This window comes from Rattus norvegicus, chromosome 2 (genome assembly GCF_036323735.1).
Source record: "Rattus norvegicus strain BN/NHsdMcwi chromosome 2, GRCr8, whole genome shotgun sequence".
Taxonomy (NCBI): domain Eukaryota; kingdom Metazoa; phylum Chordata; class Mammalia; order Rodentia; family Muridae; genus Rattus; species Rattus norvegicus.
Genome location: NC_086020.1, coordinates 60,062,181 through 60,077,554, shown reverse-complemented (window position 1 = coordinate 60,077,554; position 15,374 = coordinate 60,062,181). Strand labels below are relative to the sequence as shown.

Genomic DNA, 15,374 nt, shown 5'->3' with positions numbered 1-15,374 from the left:
GTTTATGTCTAAGTAGGGATGGAGGTCATAAGAGGAAAACAAGAAGCAAAAGGGCCGAAGTAGTGAGGTCCCCACTCAGGGGCATCAGTAGAAGAGGGAGACAGAGAATGCTAAAGTTGCTCTGTGCTGAGTTATGGAAGGACTCTGAAGAGCCACAGACTTCCCATCCCTACACCAGATCCGAGCTCAGCATTTCAGCATTATGTCTGCTTTGCCTTCCTCGCTCCACTCAGATACCTCATCACAGCACCAAGAACCTTTACACAAAGCCACACGGTGCCCAGCGTGAGCCCTAGCAGAAAGAGGAATACATCCAGCAGATACTGCTCATGCCATGGCTGCTGGAAGGCATAGGGCTTGAGATGTGCTGCACCCCCTGTCTGCAAAATGTGATCTATCCAGCCCTCAAGTCTCTGGGAAGGGGTCAGTGGGTGGGAGTGCCTGATAATCTTGGAGGCCATTGCTGCAGACTTGTACCTGTGGACATAGACAGAGAGAGGGTGTTACCAATGTTTTGTGCCAGTACTTAGATCTTACATCATAAACACACATACACACAAGACACCCCCCTTCTCTCTCTCTCTCTCTCTCTCTCTCTCTCTCTCTCTCTCTCTCTCTCTCTCTCTCTCACACACACACACACACACACACACACACACACACACACACACACACACACTGCTAATGCATATCCATAGGTCAGCTCTAAACCAAATATGTTGGTAAACTCAACATTGTTACTCAAGGTCCATCACAAAGTCCCATGACACAGTAGATGACCCCCACCAAACCCATGCACATGTGGATAGTCAAATGCAATTGGTTAGAGAGCAAATAAATGAAGGAAGGAAGGAAGGAAAGAAGGAAGGAAGGAAGGAAGGAAGGAAGGGTTTGAAAGGAGAAATAAAGTTGAGAGGGTGTTGTTTGAGGGAGTCCTAGGAAGAGTTGGAAAAGAGAGTAAGGTGGATTTGATCAAAATACACTACATATAAACAAAATTTTTCAAGAATAGATACAAAAATACTTTTTGAAAGTTCAATATAAAAGAAGAACATGTACAGAATGATCATAACTAATTTTTGAAGGGAAAATATTTAGATGGAGAAATATAATAGTCATTGAAGGAAGGGAAGTGAATGCAAGAGGAGATAGGGAGGGGAACAAAGGGGAATCAGATGTAGGGACATCCAGGAAGAGAGGGCCAGGACAGTGAACCGAAACAACTGATGGAAACAGATGGGAAAACTATAGCCAAACATTAGACCAAGCTAGGGAAGTCTTGTAGAAGAGTTGGGGGAAGGACTGAGGGACCCTGAGGGGATAGGACTCCAAAGGAGTCAACTAACCTGGACCCTTGGGGGCTCCCAGAGGCTGAACCACCAACCAAAGAGCATACAGTGGCTGGATCTAGCACCCCAGTGCAGACATATGTAGCAGATGTGTGATTGTGTCTTAATACAGATACTCTGACAACTGGAGACGGGGTTGTCCATGACTCTGTTTCCCACTTATAGACTCTGTCCCCCTAACTGGGCTGCCTTGTCTGGCCTCAATGGGGAGGATGTACCTAGTCCCACAGTGACTTGATATGCCAGGGTGGGTTGATAAGGGGGGAAGCCCCACTTAGGAAAAGGAAGTGAGGAGGGAGAAGGGGCTATGTCAGAAGTGGACTGGAAATAGGGAACTGTGATCAGGATGTAAAATGAATGAATAAGTTAATGGGAAAATGAATTCTTAGCTGTTAGAGCTGCTTGACCCTATGACCTTCAGTGCTGGTTGCCTCTTGGATTTCTGGAAACAGGATAAGATATAAGATAAAATAAAATAAAATAAAATAAAATAAAATAAAGCCAGCAGAGGTTGAGAAAGTGAACTGGGCTAGCAAAGCGAGAAGAAAAAGCAGTCAGAGCAAAAGATATTGTTAAGAGACAGTTGAGCCAAAAGAAGCTAAACTGAGTATATGGGCTAGCACAGTTGTTATAATTAAGGGACACAGGGAGAAGAGACTGCTTAAGAAGAGGGGAACTGAAGAGAAGAACAGTTGGTTAGGAGAAGCCTTTGAAGGGGCTGGGCTGGATACTGGAAGGAGGGCTGGCAGGAGTTAAGAGAAGTAGTCACTGTTTGCAGAAAAGAAAAAAAAACACATTTTATACCCTATACCATGGACAGATAATCACGTTAAATACTGTGAACGGATATAACAGATGTGTATCTGATTGAAGCCATTAGGATGTTGAAGCCTGGCTCTATTATTCCTGTTGGGTTCATAAGTCACTGTGCTGAATGTGCAAGAGCTCTGTGGGTCTCCAAGCTCCTGTTCCAACCCCACTGGTGCTAGAATTGTGAAATCTTCCTTTATAACAGATTCTGAGCCCTAGGAACAGAATAGAACTGATACACACTACTTCTTCATGGTGTGTGCTTTCAGTGTGCTACTGTAGGACAGACAATAACAATTCAGGTGATAGGGAGATGTCCAAATGTCAAAGAGAAGATCCTCAGGGAGGTGAGCCACAATAACATGTAGATGTCCTCTCCTGTTTCAAATGGAGTTCTACTATGGCTACCAAAAATATAAGAGATCATAAAGATACGGTATAGATAAGAAGCCACCATACCACCACAGGCAGAAACATCTTTTAGCACCTCAACTAAAATTAGGATTAATAACAAAGGAAAAGCAGGACCTTCTAGTCTCACACACATATTGTAGCACATATCACAAAATTCTGGTTTCACTGGAAAACAAGGCTATACCTTGTGTCGGGCCTGCTTTCAGCCCAAGGGACCACAACCCCAGAGAGCTGCATACCTCTTGTCTTCTATGACTTCTTTCATTGTGCGCGCAAACGTCTCTGCCTTGAGCGTCTGTATCTGAATAGAAACACCAATGGTCTTTGCTTCTACTCGGATCATGTTTTCGGGTTGGTCAGAGAAAAATAGAATCCCCACCATGGGTACACCGTGCTGGATGGCCTCATTTACACTGTTCATTCCCCCATGGGTGACAAACAGACGAATGCTAGGGTGAGCTGTTGCAAAAGGAAAAGATGGTTCAAGATTTCACTATGAAAGCTTCTGATACTAGGTAAAGCAGCAGACCCAACAAATACCTATGTGCTATGCAGAATGGACTTATTGATTTTTGCTTTTGATATTTCCAATGTCCCAGAATATGATGTCTAACCTTTCTTCTGCAGAGAAATGTCCTACTTCAATCCAAAGGCATCCAGCTACAAGGAGAATGACAAGCCAGACAAGTTTCCTGCCCTTCTAGTCACCCTTGTCTCTTCCACCAATGCTTTGCTCTTCACTTTTCTAACCTCTGTCCCTTCTCTTGTTTTCCATAGCTGCTTTCTTTTTTTTTATTTTTTTATTTTTTTTCTATCTGTAGCTTTATTCTTTTTTTTGTCTTTAAAAAAATTTTTTTATTAACTTGAGTATTTCTTATATACATTTCGAGTGTTATTCCCTTTCAGGGTTTCCGGGCAAACATCCCCCTCCCCCCTCCCCTTGCTTATGGGTGTTCCCCTCCCAACCCTCCCCCCATTGCCGCCCTCCCCCCATAGACTAGTTCACTGGGAGTTCAGTCTTAGCAGGACCCAGGGCTTCCCCTTCCACTGGTGCTCTTACAAGGATATTCATTGCTACCTATGGGGTCAGAGTCCAGGGTCAGTCCATGTATAGTCTTTAGGTAGTGGCTTAGTCCCTGGAAGCTCTGGTTGCTTGGCATTGTTGTACTTTTGGGGTCTCGAGCCCCTTCAAGCTCTTCCAGTTCTTTCTCTGATTCCTTCAATAGGGGACCTATTCTCAGTTCAGTGGTTTACTGCTGGCATTCGCCTCTGTATTTGCTGTATTCTGGCTGTGTCTCTCAGGAGCGATCTACATCCGGCTCCTGTCGGTCTGCACTTCTTTGCTTCATCCATCTTGTCTAATTGGGTGGCTGTATATGTATGGGCCACATGTGGGGCAGGCTCTGAATGGGTGTTCCTTCAGTCTCTGTTTTACTCTTTGCCTCTCCCTTCCCTGCCAAGGGTATTCTTTTTCCTCATTTAAAGAAGGAGTGAAGCATTCACATTTTGATCATCCGTCTTGAGTTTCGTTTGTTCTAGGGATATAGGGTAATTCAAGCATTTGGGCTAATAGCCACTTATCAATGAGTGCATACCATGTATGTCTTTCTGTGATTGGGTTAGCTCACTCAGGATGATATTATCCAGTTCCAACCATTTGCTACGAATTTCATAAACTCGTTGTTTTTGATAGCTGAGTAATATTCCATTGTATAGATGTACCACATTTTCTGTATCCATTCCTCTGTTGAAGGGCATCTGGGTTCTTTCCATTTTCTGGGTATTATAAATAAGGCTGTGATGAACATAGTGGAGCACGTGTCTTTTTTATATGTTGGGGCATCTTTTGGGTATATGCCCAAGAGAGGTATAGCTGGATCCTCAGGCAGTTCAATGTCCAATTTTCTGAGGAACCTCCAGACTGATTTCCAGAATGGTTTTACCAGTCTGCAATCCCACCAACAATGGAGGAGTGTTCCTCTTTCTCCACATCCTCGCCAGCATCTGCTGTCACCTGAGTTTTTCATCTTAGCCAATTGCACTGGTGTGAGGTGAAAACTCAGGGTTGTTTTGATTTGCATTTCCCTTATGACTAAAGATGTTGAACATTTCTTTAGGTGTTTCTCAGCCATTCGGCATTCCTCAGCTGTGAATTCTTTGTTTAGCTCTGAACCCCATTTTTTAATAGGGTTATTTGTTTCCCTGCGGTCTAACTTCTTGAGTTCTTTGTATATTTTGGATATAAGGCCTCTATCTGTTGTAGGATTGGTAAAGATCTTTTCCCAATCTGTTGGTTGCCGTTTTGTCCTAACCACAGTGTCCTTTGCCTTACAGAAGCTTTGCAGTTTTATAAGATCCCATTTGTCGATTCTTGATCTTAGAGCATAAGCCATTGGTGTTTTGTTCAGGAAATTTTTTCCAGTGCCTATGTGTTCCAGATGCTTCCCTAGTTTTTCTTCTATTAGTTTGAGTGTGTCTGGTTTGATGTGGAGGTCCTTGATCCACTTGGACTTAAGCTTTGTACAGGGTGATAAGCATGGATCGATCTGCATTCTTCTACATGTTGCCCTCCAGTTGAACCAGCACCATTTGCTGAAAATGCTATCTTTTTTCCATTGGATGGTTTTGGCTCCTTTGTCAAAAATCAAGTGACCATAGGTGTGTGGGTTCATTTCTGGGTCTTCAATTCTATTCCATTGGTCTATCTGTCTGTCTGTGTACCAATACCATGCATTTTTATCACTATTGCTCTGTAATACTGCTTGAGTTCAGGGATAGTGATTCCCCCTGAAGTCCTTTTATTGTTGAGGATAGCTTTAGCTATCCTGGGTTTTTTGTTATTCCAGATGAATTTGCAAATCGTTCTGTCTAACTCTTTGAAGAATTGGATTGGTATTTTGATGGGGATTGCATTGAATCTGTAGATTGCTTTTGGTAAAATGGCCATTTTTACTATATTAATCCTGCCAATCCATGAGCATGGGAGATCTTTCCATCTTCTGAGGTCTTCTTCAATTTTTTCCTCAGTGTCTTGAAGTTCTTATTGTACAGATATTTTACTTGCTTGGTTAAAGTCACACCGAGGTACTTTATATTATTTGGGTCTATTATGAAGGGTGTCGTTTCCCTAATTTCTTTCTCGGCTTGTTTCTCTTTTGTATAGAGGAAGGCAACTGATTTATTTGAGTTAATTTTATACCCAGCCACTTTGCTGAAGTTGTTTATCAGCTTTAGTAGTTCTCTGGTGGAATTTTGGGATCACTTAAATATACTATCATGTCATCTGAAAATAGTGATATTTGGACCTCTTCTTTTCCGATCTGTATCCCTTTGATCTCCTTTTGTTGTCTGATTGCTCTGGCTAGAACTTCAAGAACTATATTGAATAAGTAGGGAGAGAGTGGGCAGCCTTGTCTAGTCCCTGATTTTAGTGGGATTGTTTCAAGTTTCTCTCCAGTTAGTTTAATGTTAGCAACTGGTTTGCTGTATATGGCTTTTACTATGTTTAGGTATGGGCCTTGAATTCCTATTCTTTCCAGGACTTTTATCATGAAGGGGTGTTGAATTTTGTCAAATGCTTTCTCAGCATCTAATGAAATGATCATGTGGTTCTGTTCTTTCAGTTTGTTTATATAATGGATCACGTTGATGGTTTTCCGTATATTAAACCATCCCTGCATGCCTGGGATGAAGTCTACTTGATCATGGTGGATGATTGTTTTGATGTGCTCTTCGATTCGGTTTGCCAGAATTTTATTGAGTATTTTTGCGTCGATATTCATAAGGAAATTGGTCTGAAGTTCTCTTTCTTTGTTGGGTCTTTGTGTGGTTTATGTATAAGAGTAATTGTGGCTTCATAGAAGGAATTCGGTAGTGCTCCATCTGTTTCAATTTTGTGGAATAGTTTGGATAATATTGGTATGAGGTCTTCTATGAAGGTCTGATAGAATTCTGCACTAAACCCGTCTGGACCTGGGCTCTTTTTGGTTGGGAGACCTTTAATGACTGCTTCTATTTCCTTAGGAGTTATGGGGTTGTTTAACTGGTTTATCTGTTCCTGATTTAACTTCAGTACCTGGTATCTGTCTAGGAAATTGTCCATTTCCTGCAGATTTTCAAATTTTGTTGAATATAGGTTTTTATAGTAAGATCTGATGATTTTTTGAATTTCCTCTGAATCTGTAGTTATGTCTCCCTTTTCATTTCTAATTTTGTTAATTTTGACGCACTCTCTGTGTCCTCTCCTTAGTCTGGCTAAGGGTTTATCTATCTTGTTGATTTTCTCAAAGAACCAACTTTTGGTTCTGTTGATTCTTTCTATGGTCCTTTTTGTTTCTACTTGGTTGATTTCAGCTCTGAGTTTGATTATTTCCTGCCTTCTACTCCTCCTGGGTGTATTTGCTTCTTTTTGTTGTAGAGCTTTTAGGCGTGCTGTCAAGCTGCTGACATATGCTCTTTCCTGTTTCTTTCTGCAGGCACTCAGCGCTATGAGTTTTCCTCTTAGCACAGCTTTCATTGTGTCCCATAAGTTTGAGTATGTTGTATCTTCATTTTCATTAAATTCTAAAAAGTTTTTAATTTCTTTCTTTATTTCTTCCTTGACCAGGTTTTCATTGAGTAGAGCATTGTTCAATTTCCACGTATATGTGGGCATTCTTCCCTTATTGTTATTGAACACCAGTTTTAGGCCGTGGTGGTCCGATAGCATGCATGGGATTATTTCTATCTTTCTGTACCTGTTGAGGCCCGTTTTTTGACCAATTATATGGTCAACTTTGGAGAAAGTACCATGAGGAGCTGAGAAGAAGGTATATCCTTTTGCTTTAGGATAGAATGTTCTATAAATATCCGTTAAGTCCATTTGGCTCATGACTTCTCTTAGTCTGTTGACATCACTGTTTAATTTCTGTTTCCATGATCTGTCCATTGATGAGAGTGGGGTGTTGAAATCTCCCACTATTATTGTGTGAGGTGCAATGTGTGTTTTGAGCTTTAGTAAGGTTTCTTTTACGTATGTAGGTGCCCTTGTATTTGGGGCATAGGTATTTAGGATTGAGAGTTCATCTTGGTGGATTTTTCCTTTGATGAATATGAAGTGTCCTTCCTAATCTTTTTTGATGACTTTTAGTTGGAAATTGATTTTATTTGATATTAGAATGGCTACTCCAGCTTGCTTCTTCTGACCATTTGCTTGGAAAGTTGTTTTCCAGCCTTTCACTCTGAGGTAGTGTCTGTCTTTGTCTCTGAGGTGTGTTTCCTGTAGGCAGCAGAATGCAGGGTCCTCGTTGCGTATCCAGTTTGTTAATCTATGTCTTTTTATTGGGGAGTTGAGGCCATTGATATTGAGAGATATTAAGGAATAGTGATTATTGTTTCCCTTTATATTCATATTTGGATGTGAGGTTATGTTTGTGTGCTTTCATTCTCTTTGTTTTGTTGCCAAGACGATTAGTTTCTTGCTTCTTCTAGGGTATAGCTTGCCTCCTTATGTTGGGCTTTACCATTTATTATCCTTTGTAGTGCTGGATTTGTAGAAAGATATTGTGTAAATTTGGTTTTGTCATGGAATATCTTGGTTTCTCCATCAATGTTAATTGAGAGTTTTGCTGGATACAGTAACCTGGGCTGGCATTTGTGTTCTCTTAGGGTCTGTATGACATCAGTCCAGGATCTTCTGGCCTTCATAGTTTCTGGCGAGAAGTCTGGTGTGATTCTGATAGGTCTCCCTTTATATGTTACTTGACCTTTTTCCCTTACTGCTTTTAATATTCTTTCTTTATTTGTGCGTTTGGTGTTTTGACAATTATGTGACGGGAGGTGTTTCTTTTCTGGTCCAATCTATTTGGAGTTCTGTAGGCTTCTTGTATGTCTATGGGTATCTCTTTTTTTAGGTTAGGGAAGTTTTCTTCTATGATTTTGTTGAAGATATTTACTGGTCCTTTGAGCTGGGAGTCTTCACTCTCTTCTATACCTATTATCCTTAGGTTTGATCTTCTCATTGAGTCCTGGATTTCCTGTATGTTTTGGACCAGTAGCTTTTTCCGCTTTACATTATCTTTGACAGTTGAGTCAATGATTTCTATGGAAGCTTCTGCTCCTGAGATTCTCTCTTCCATCTCTTGTATTCTGTTGGTGAAGCTTGTATCTACAGCTCCTTGTCTCTTCTTTTGGTTTTCTATATCCAGGGTTGTTTCCATGTGTTCTTTCTTGATTGCTTCTATTTCCATTTTTAATTCCTTCATCTGTTTGATTGTGTTTTCCTGGAATTCTTTCAGGGATTTTTGCGTTTCCTCTCTGTAGGTTTCTACTTGTTTATTAATGTTTTCCTGTGTTTCCCTAAGTGTGTTCATGTCTTTCTTGAAGTCCTCCAGCATCATGATCAAATATGATTTTGAAACTAGATCTTGCTTTTCTGGTGTGTTTGGATATTCCATGTTTGTTTTGGTGGGAGAATTGGGCTCCGATGATGCCATGTAGTCTTGGTTTCTGTTGCTTGGGTTCCTGCGCTTGCCTCTCGCCATCAGATTATCTCTAGTGTTACTTTGTTCTGCTATTTCTGACAGTGGCTAGACTGTCCTATAAGCCTGTGTGTCAGGAGTGCTGTAGACCTGTTTTCCTCTCTTTCAGTCAGTTATGGGGACAGAGTGTTCTGCTTTCGGGCGTGTAGTTTTTCCTCTCTACAGGTCTTCAGTTGTTCCTGTGGGCCTGTGTCTTGAGTTCACCAGGCAGCTTTCTTGCAGCAGAAAATTTGGTCTTACCTGTGGACCTGAGGCTCAAGTTCGCTCGTGGGGTGCTGCCCAGGGGCTCTCTGCAGCGGCAGCAACCAGGAAGACCTGTGCTGCCCCTTCCGGGAGCTTCAGTGCACCAGGGTTCCAGATGGTCTTTGGCTTTTTCCTCTGGCGTCCGAGATGTGTGTGCAGGGAGCAGTCTCTTCTGGTTTCCCAGGCTTGTCTGCCTCTCTGAAGGTTTAGCTCTCCCTCCCACGGGATTTGGGTGCAGAGAACTATTTATCTGGTCTGTTTCTTTCAGGTTCTGGCGGTGTCTCAGGCAGGTGTCCTGCTGCTCCTGGGCCCTCCCTCTCGGGAGCCCAGAGGCCTTATACAGTTTCCTCTTGGGCCAGGGATGTGGGCAGGGGTGAGCAGTGTTGGTGTTCTCTTCCGCTATGCAGCCTCAGGAGTGCCCACCTGACCAGGCGGTTGGGTCTCTCTCTCACCGGGTCTGGGATCAGAGAGCTGCTGTGGGCTGGGATCCGCGGGTGTGGGACTTCCGGTAAACACAGAACGTGCCCGGTCCTAGAGAAATTCTGCTTCCGTGTGTCCCAACCTCACAGGCAGCTTTCTTGCAGCAGAAAATTTGGTCTTACCTGTGGTCCCGAGGCTCAGGTTCGCTCGTGGGGTGCTGCCCAGGGGCTCTCTGCAGCGGCAGCAACCAGGAAGCCATAGCTGCTTTCTTATATTCTGTGTGCTATCTCCTCTGCTTCAAGGGAAACATACAAAGAGGGATGATAGACCAGATGCTGGCAGATGTATAGGTCTTGTCTGTTGCTCCATCTTGAAAGCAAGCAAACATTTCTTATGATCACACAGAAATCATCCCAAACTATACCTCACGTTAAATCTACCCATTTAAAGTGAGCCCTTCCCCTATTAGGTAGCCTGTGGTTTTACTGAACAGAGGTCTATTTCCAAATTTCCCAGCTTATTTTGAGTCACACTCTTAGATACAAAACTCACAGTCACAGCCACTGAGTGTGGTGATGATGGGTCTCCAAAAAAAAAAAAAGTCACACAGAAACAAAGAATCTGAGGAGAGGTGGCTTTAGAGAATTCTCTGTTGCCCAAGAAATCAGTGTCTCCATATTATACTGGGGGTTGCTTTGATTGGCGCTCAAAGAGCTTCCTATGTCCTCAAACCCCCAATGTTAATGTAAGTGTCTGAGTTTTCAACCCGTAGCTGACAATCAAGGTGCATCTACATGCTTACGCTCATATTTATATTTCAAAATTGCTGAAGTGTCCTCATGTCATTGTGAGAATGGTGGCGATAAACAGTGCCAACTGCCCCCAGAAAGTAGTTACAGTTCACATATTGTCCAAGATGGCATTAGGTTAATCCTTTTCGATTTTAGATACTGTTACATCAAGGCACCATAACTGATCATATCTAATTAGGGACTTGAGACCTGTCTGAGTTGGACAGAATAAGGAATTTCCTGTTATAGCCAGTCTAGAGTGCAACCTGATCCCTCCACGAATTCTAGCTGCTCTTGCTGTCTCCTGGAGACAAATCTTTACCTGTCAGCAGCCTTTTCTTCTACCAGTCCAAGCATTCAGACATTGGATATCAATTAAGTCCCAAAAGCATGGGAATGAAAATAAAGTAACCGGTCTAGGAGGAGCTTACCCAGAAGGTCAGTTTGTGGAAGCCAATCCATGATTTTGACATTTGGGGCCAATGTGACATCTTTAGGCCAATGAGAGTCCTTACATGCCCATATCACCCCCTGAGGGAGGTGAGCAAAGGCGTTGTTCATCTCCTTAATAATTTCCTTGGTCTGAAACTTGGTCGCTACGGTGCCCAGGGCCACAAGGACAAAACCTGAGTCTCCAAACTGAGTGATAAAATTCTCCAAGTCCTAGAAGAATCAGAGGAAAGAAGGCAAAGGAGGTGATTTGTAAAAGTCAAGGCAGTGATGATGAGAAAGCAGGCCAGGTATTGAATAAACCCATGCTTCAGTTGCTCATGTTCTATATGATAAAAGTTCTGTCATAGGCCCTGTGCAACTGTGTCTCATGTGCTGCATTCATGTTTACTGAATTTATTAGAAGCCATCTCTTCACCATGGGCTCTTATAAATTGTGCAGCCTATAGATTTACTAAACAGAGGTCTATTTCCAAAATGTCCCAGCTTATTTTGAATCACACTCTTAGATACAAAACTCAGACTCAGCCACTGAGTGTGGGGGTGATAAATCTCCAAGAAAGTCACACAGAAACAAAGAATCTGAGGGGAGATGGCTTCAGGAAATCCCATTACCCAAGAAATCAGTGTCTCCATAGTGTACTGTGAGGTTACTCAGGCTGGCGCTCAAAGAGCTTTCTATACCCTCAAACCCCCAACATTAATATTGTAGGTGTCTGAGTTCTCAGCCTTTAACTGACAACCAAGATGCATCTACACACATATACATATATATGTATATACATATAACATACATATACATACATATGCATATACACATATACAAGATTTTATTGGAGTGACTGATTTCTGATGCTTAAAGCATAAACTTAGGAATAACCTAATGGTTAAGAGTAGTTCTCTGTTTAACAACTTGAGGCCCCTCCAAACTTTTTTTAACATCAATTATATTATTTTTATAGTTATGCTAGAAATATACAATAGAATATACAACATTTCTTCACCAACTTTGTTCTACAATGTCTTATCATCTGGTTTTTGTCTTTTGCCTTTGGCCACAGAGTAATGGTAGACTCATAGAAAAGGGCTGAGAAGTGTTCTTGCCTGAACGAGTGCCTCAAATATTTATAAAGGAACTGCTATCAATTCTTACGTGTTTCACTTCATTTGCCTGTTATGTTATATTGGACTTTCTTGATGAAAGATTTTGTTTGGCTTTTCCAATCTGATTTAATCTCACAAGTTTCAGATTTGCCTATTTGTCCTAGGGTGCATTTTGTCAACAGAAGTCCATAGGAGTTTGTCCATTCATGTAGGCCACCCAATTTGATAATACATCATGTTTGTGTAGGTCCCTTGTAATCTTTATTGTTTTAAGTAATAATGAGTAAATTTTCGCTTTGAGATTTATTTGATTGTTCTTTCTTATTTATTTCTCAGTGATTCCAGTGATTTGCCAGCATGCTATTCCTTTTTGTTCTATTGATTCCAATATTTTTTAATATTCATTGTTTCAATCATCTTTGCTGTGATTCTTAAGCCTCTCCTTTCTTCTAGTGTCCCATTTAGTTCTGTCTTCATTATCTATTTCCATACACTGAAGGGTTGTATTATCAACCTCCATTGCCTTGTCTGCTCCTCAGGAGATAATAAAGGCCACAGAGGATGTCCTCTTTTGCTTGTGCCGCACTTTATTATTCCATTATGTTTCATCTCTCTTTCACTGACGTATAGGATTTTCAAATGTCTCCCTTGATTTTTCCCCTTTGTCTCATTGGATGTTTTAGAGTATGTTGACTACTTTTATATATTGTTGATTTCTATGTCATCCCATTGTGATGGGAGATTTTTGCATTAATTCAAGAGTTTGAAATTACTGGAATTGTTTTCTTCCAGGTGTGCTCTAATGCATGAACAAAGGATCTTGTTCTGTGCATTAGAGAGGAATATGTGTCCTGTTCTTGTTAGAAAGAGTACTTGAGCTGGAGAGATGGCTCAGCATCTAAGAGAACTTGCTGTTCTTCCAGAGGCCCACACCCACATAGCAGGTCACAGCCCTCTGCAACTCTAGCTCCAGGAGATCTGGTCTCTTCTGAGCCCAGGTATACACATGTCTGGTGCACAGGCATACATGAAGGACAAACATTCAGATGCATAAAATGATTTGCAAAATAAATTTAAAGAATACTCTATATATTTCTAATAGCTCTGATTAGCTTATGGTGTTATTGAAGATGATAAGGGATATGGGTAGTCTTCCCATTCTACAACTGTAGAATTGAAGTCTTAAGTTGTTGTCTATTTCTTCTTTAAATTCCTTACAATTTTCTTCATATTTTATCTCGTATTTGGTGCATATAAGACATATTCCTTACATCTTCTCTGTGAATTAACTGTTTCACATATTTTAAATAATGTAATTATAAAGTTTGATAAACACAACATTTCAAATAGTTATATATAGCCCTTAATATTCTGTGGAAGTTTTGATACAAAGTCTGCTTCTGATATTGACAAGCACAATTGTCTCTTTTGCTTCTAACACAATTCTTAAAGAAACGGGGATAAATAACGTATAGAGTAAATCCCACACTGCTGTTTCAGGCACATTATTCAAGTCATTTTCCCCTACTCTTCTCTTTGACAACTATTTCATCTCTCTGTGTGCCAATATCTGACTCACCTCTCTAGAAGGTGAGGACTCTGTCAATCATATCTAGATCTCTAAATGGTAATGAATCTTCTAGTACTTAGAAATTCAACCAGGGAACCCAGACAATGACTGTCTCACATCCACATTTATATACTGCATCCCTATTCCCCCAATTTGGGTTTTCAGATTTTATCCAAAGCCCCTAGCTGACAACACTTTCCAGCAATGGAAAAAACCCATATCATTCAATGATCACTCCCCAAGCCCTTCTCACTCAGCGCAAGGAAAGGTAAGGACTCCAGTGCCCAGTAGAATCAAAAGAAATCTGTACCCTCTCTGCTTTTAGATGAAAACAGGAAAAACATCACCTCCATCATTTCAGCATCTCGGTCACCACTGTATAAAAACAAAGGTGGTCATTCTTCCCAGCCAGGAACAGGGAGTTACAGAAGATAAAGTCTACAAAATAACAACCCCACAGTGGCAGGTAACAAGCAATAAAAATCTATTAGCTTTCTGCACTTTTGTTTTCAGTGGTAGAGATTTTGAGCCTGCATCGATCATGACAACTAGATGGCGGCTTTAATGGATTACAATAGCTGGATGAAGTATAAAGGGCTCAACAGACTAGGGACAGAGACCAACAGATACAGTTCTTGTTGCCACTCCTACTAAGCTCTGACCAGGTACATGTCTTCTGAAAGGGGTATATGTTTCATCATGAAAAGCCTGCCTACTTAACAAATACAAAATATACAGACATTTGCTGTTCAGACGTGTGTGTGTTTGTGTGTGTGTGTGTTTGTGTGTGTGTGTGTGTGTGTGTGTGTGTGTGTGTGTGAAGTCAAAATTCAATTGGAAATATCAACACTAACTAAAGGAGTCACCTAATCAAGGAAAACAGAGGGACAAAAGAAACTCATACCTCTTACCATATAACCAGGTCTTCAACCTCAGCGTGGGGCATTCTGACACTGTACTTTCACAGCCCTAAAAATGTGGGCTGCAAATACCTCCCTTACCTTAAGGTACTTCCTTTCAGGACATCTCTGCCAAGTAACAACCCCCATCTGAGTACTGAAGATCTCTGAATAAAATATAAACTGAGAGCTAATGGCCACTCACTTGGGGTATTGACTGAACAGGTTTGTCCAGTAAGCCTCCCACATAGACAATATTGGGAAACAGAGGACGAGCAAATTCAAAGGCAAAGTCACAGTTAACAAACCACAGCTCAGCTTTCAGTAAAAGGTCAGACAAAACTGGCCGAGAGCCTTCTGCAAAATGCTCCTGGATGGTACTGTCATATTGAGAAAGTATTTCCCTTTGCTTCCTGGATAAATCAAAGAACATCAGGAAGTTCTTCACTCGGCCCCAGAAGTCCATTTGGTCAGTTAGACCAGAACCATACACTGGAACATAGGACAAGGGGACTCTTTGTAACTCGAAGTCCATAAAGCCAAGTTGAAAGGCAAGAAATAACACGAATTGTTTCCCAAGCTTTTCAACAATCAGTGAAGAACAATAGTCTACTGACTCAAAAAGTACTAGGTCAAAGTTCGCATTTTTTAAGAATTCCATGATGTCCTTTCTGCTTAATAAGTGATTGCACAAGTCCCCAAAGTGCCGATGAATCTTTACAATGGTGTGATGCTCGAACCTGTAATAAACAAACAAATAAATAAATAAAACAAATATTTTGAGGAGCTTTTTCACACTATTTGGA

At 41.2% G+C, this 15,374-nt stretch overlaps 1 protein-coding gene across 1 annotated transcript; it reads right to left on the bottom strand.

Annotated features, from left to right (window-relative positions):
* Positions 1-200: 200 nt before the first annotated feature.
* Ugt3a1 (UDP glycosyltransferase family 3 member A1) lies at positions 201-15,298 on the bottom strand. The gene is made up of 4 exons (XM_039103898.2): positions 14,774-15,298; positions 10,977-11,208; positions 2,813-3,032; positions 201-477 (listed from the first exon to the last, which is right to left on the bottom strand). The coding sequence occupies exons 1-4, from the start codon at positions 15,227-15,229 to the stop codon at positions 201-203; spliced, it is 1,185 nt and encodes a 394-aa protein (XP_038959826.2). The 5' UTR covers positions 15,230-15,298.
* Positions 15,299-15,374: the final 76 nt, after the last annotated feature.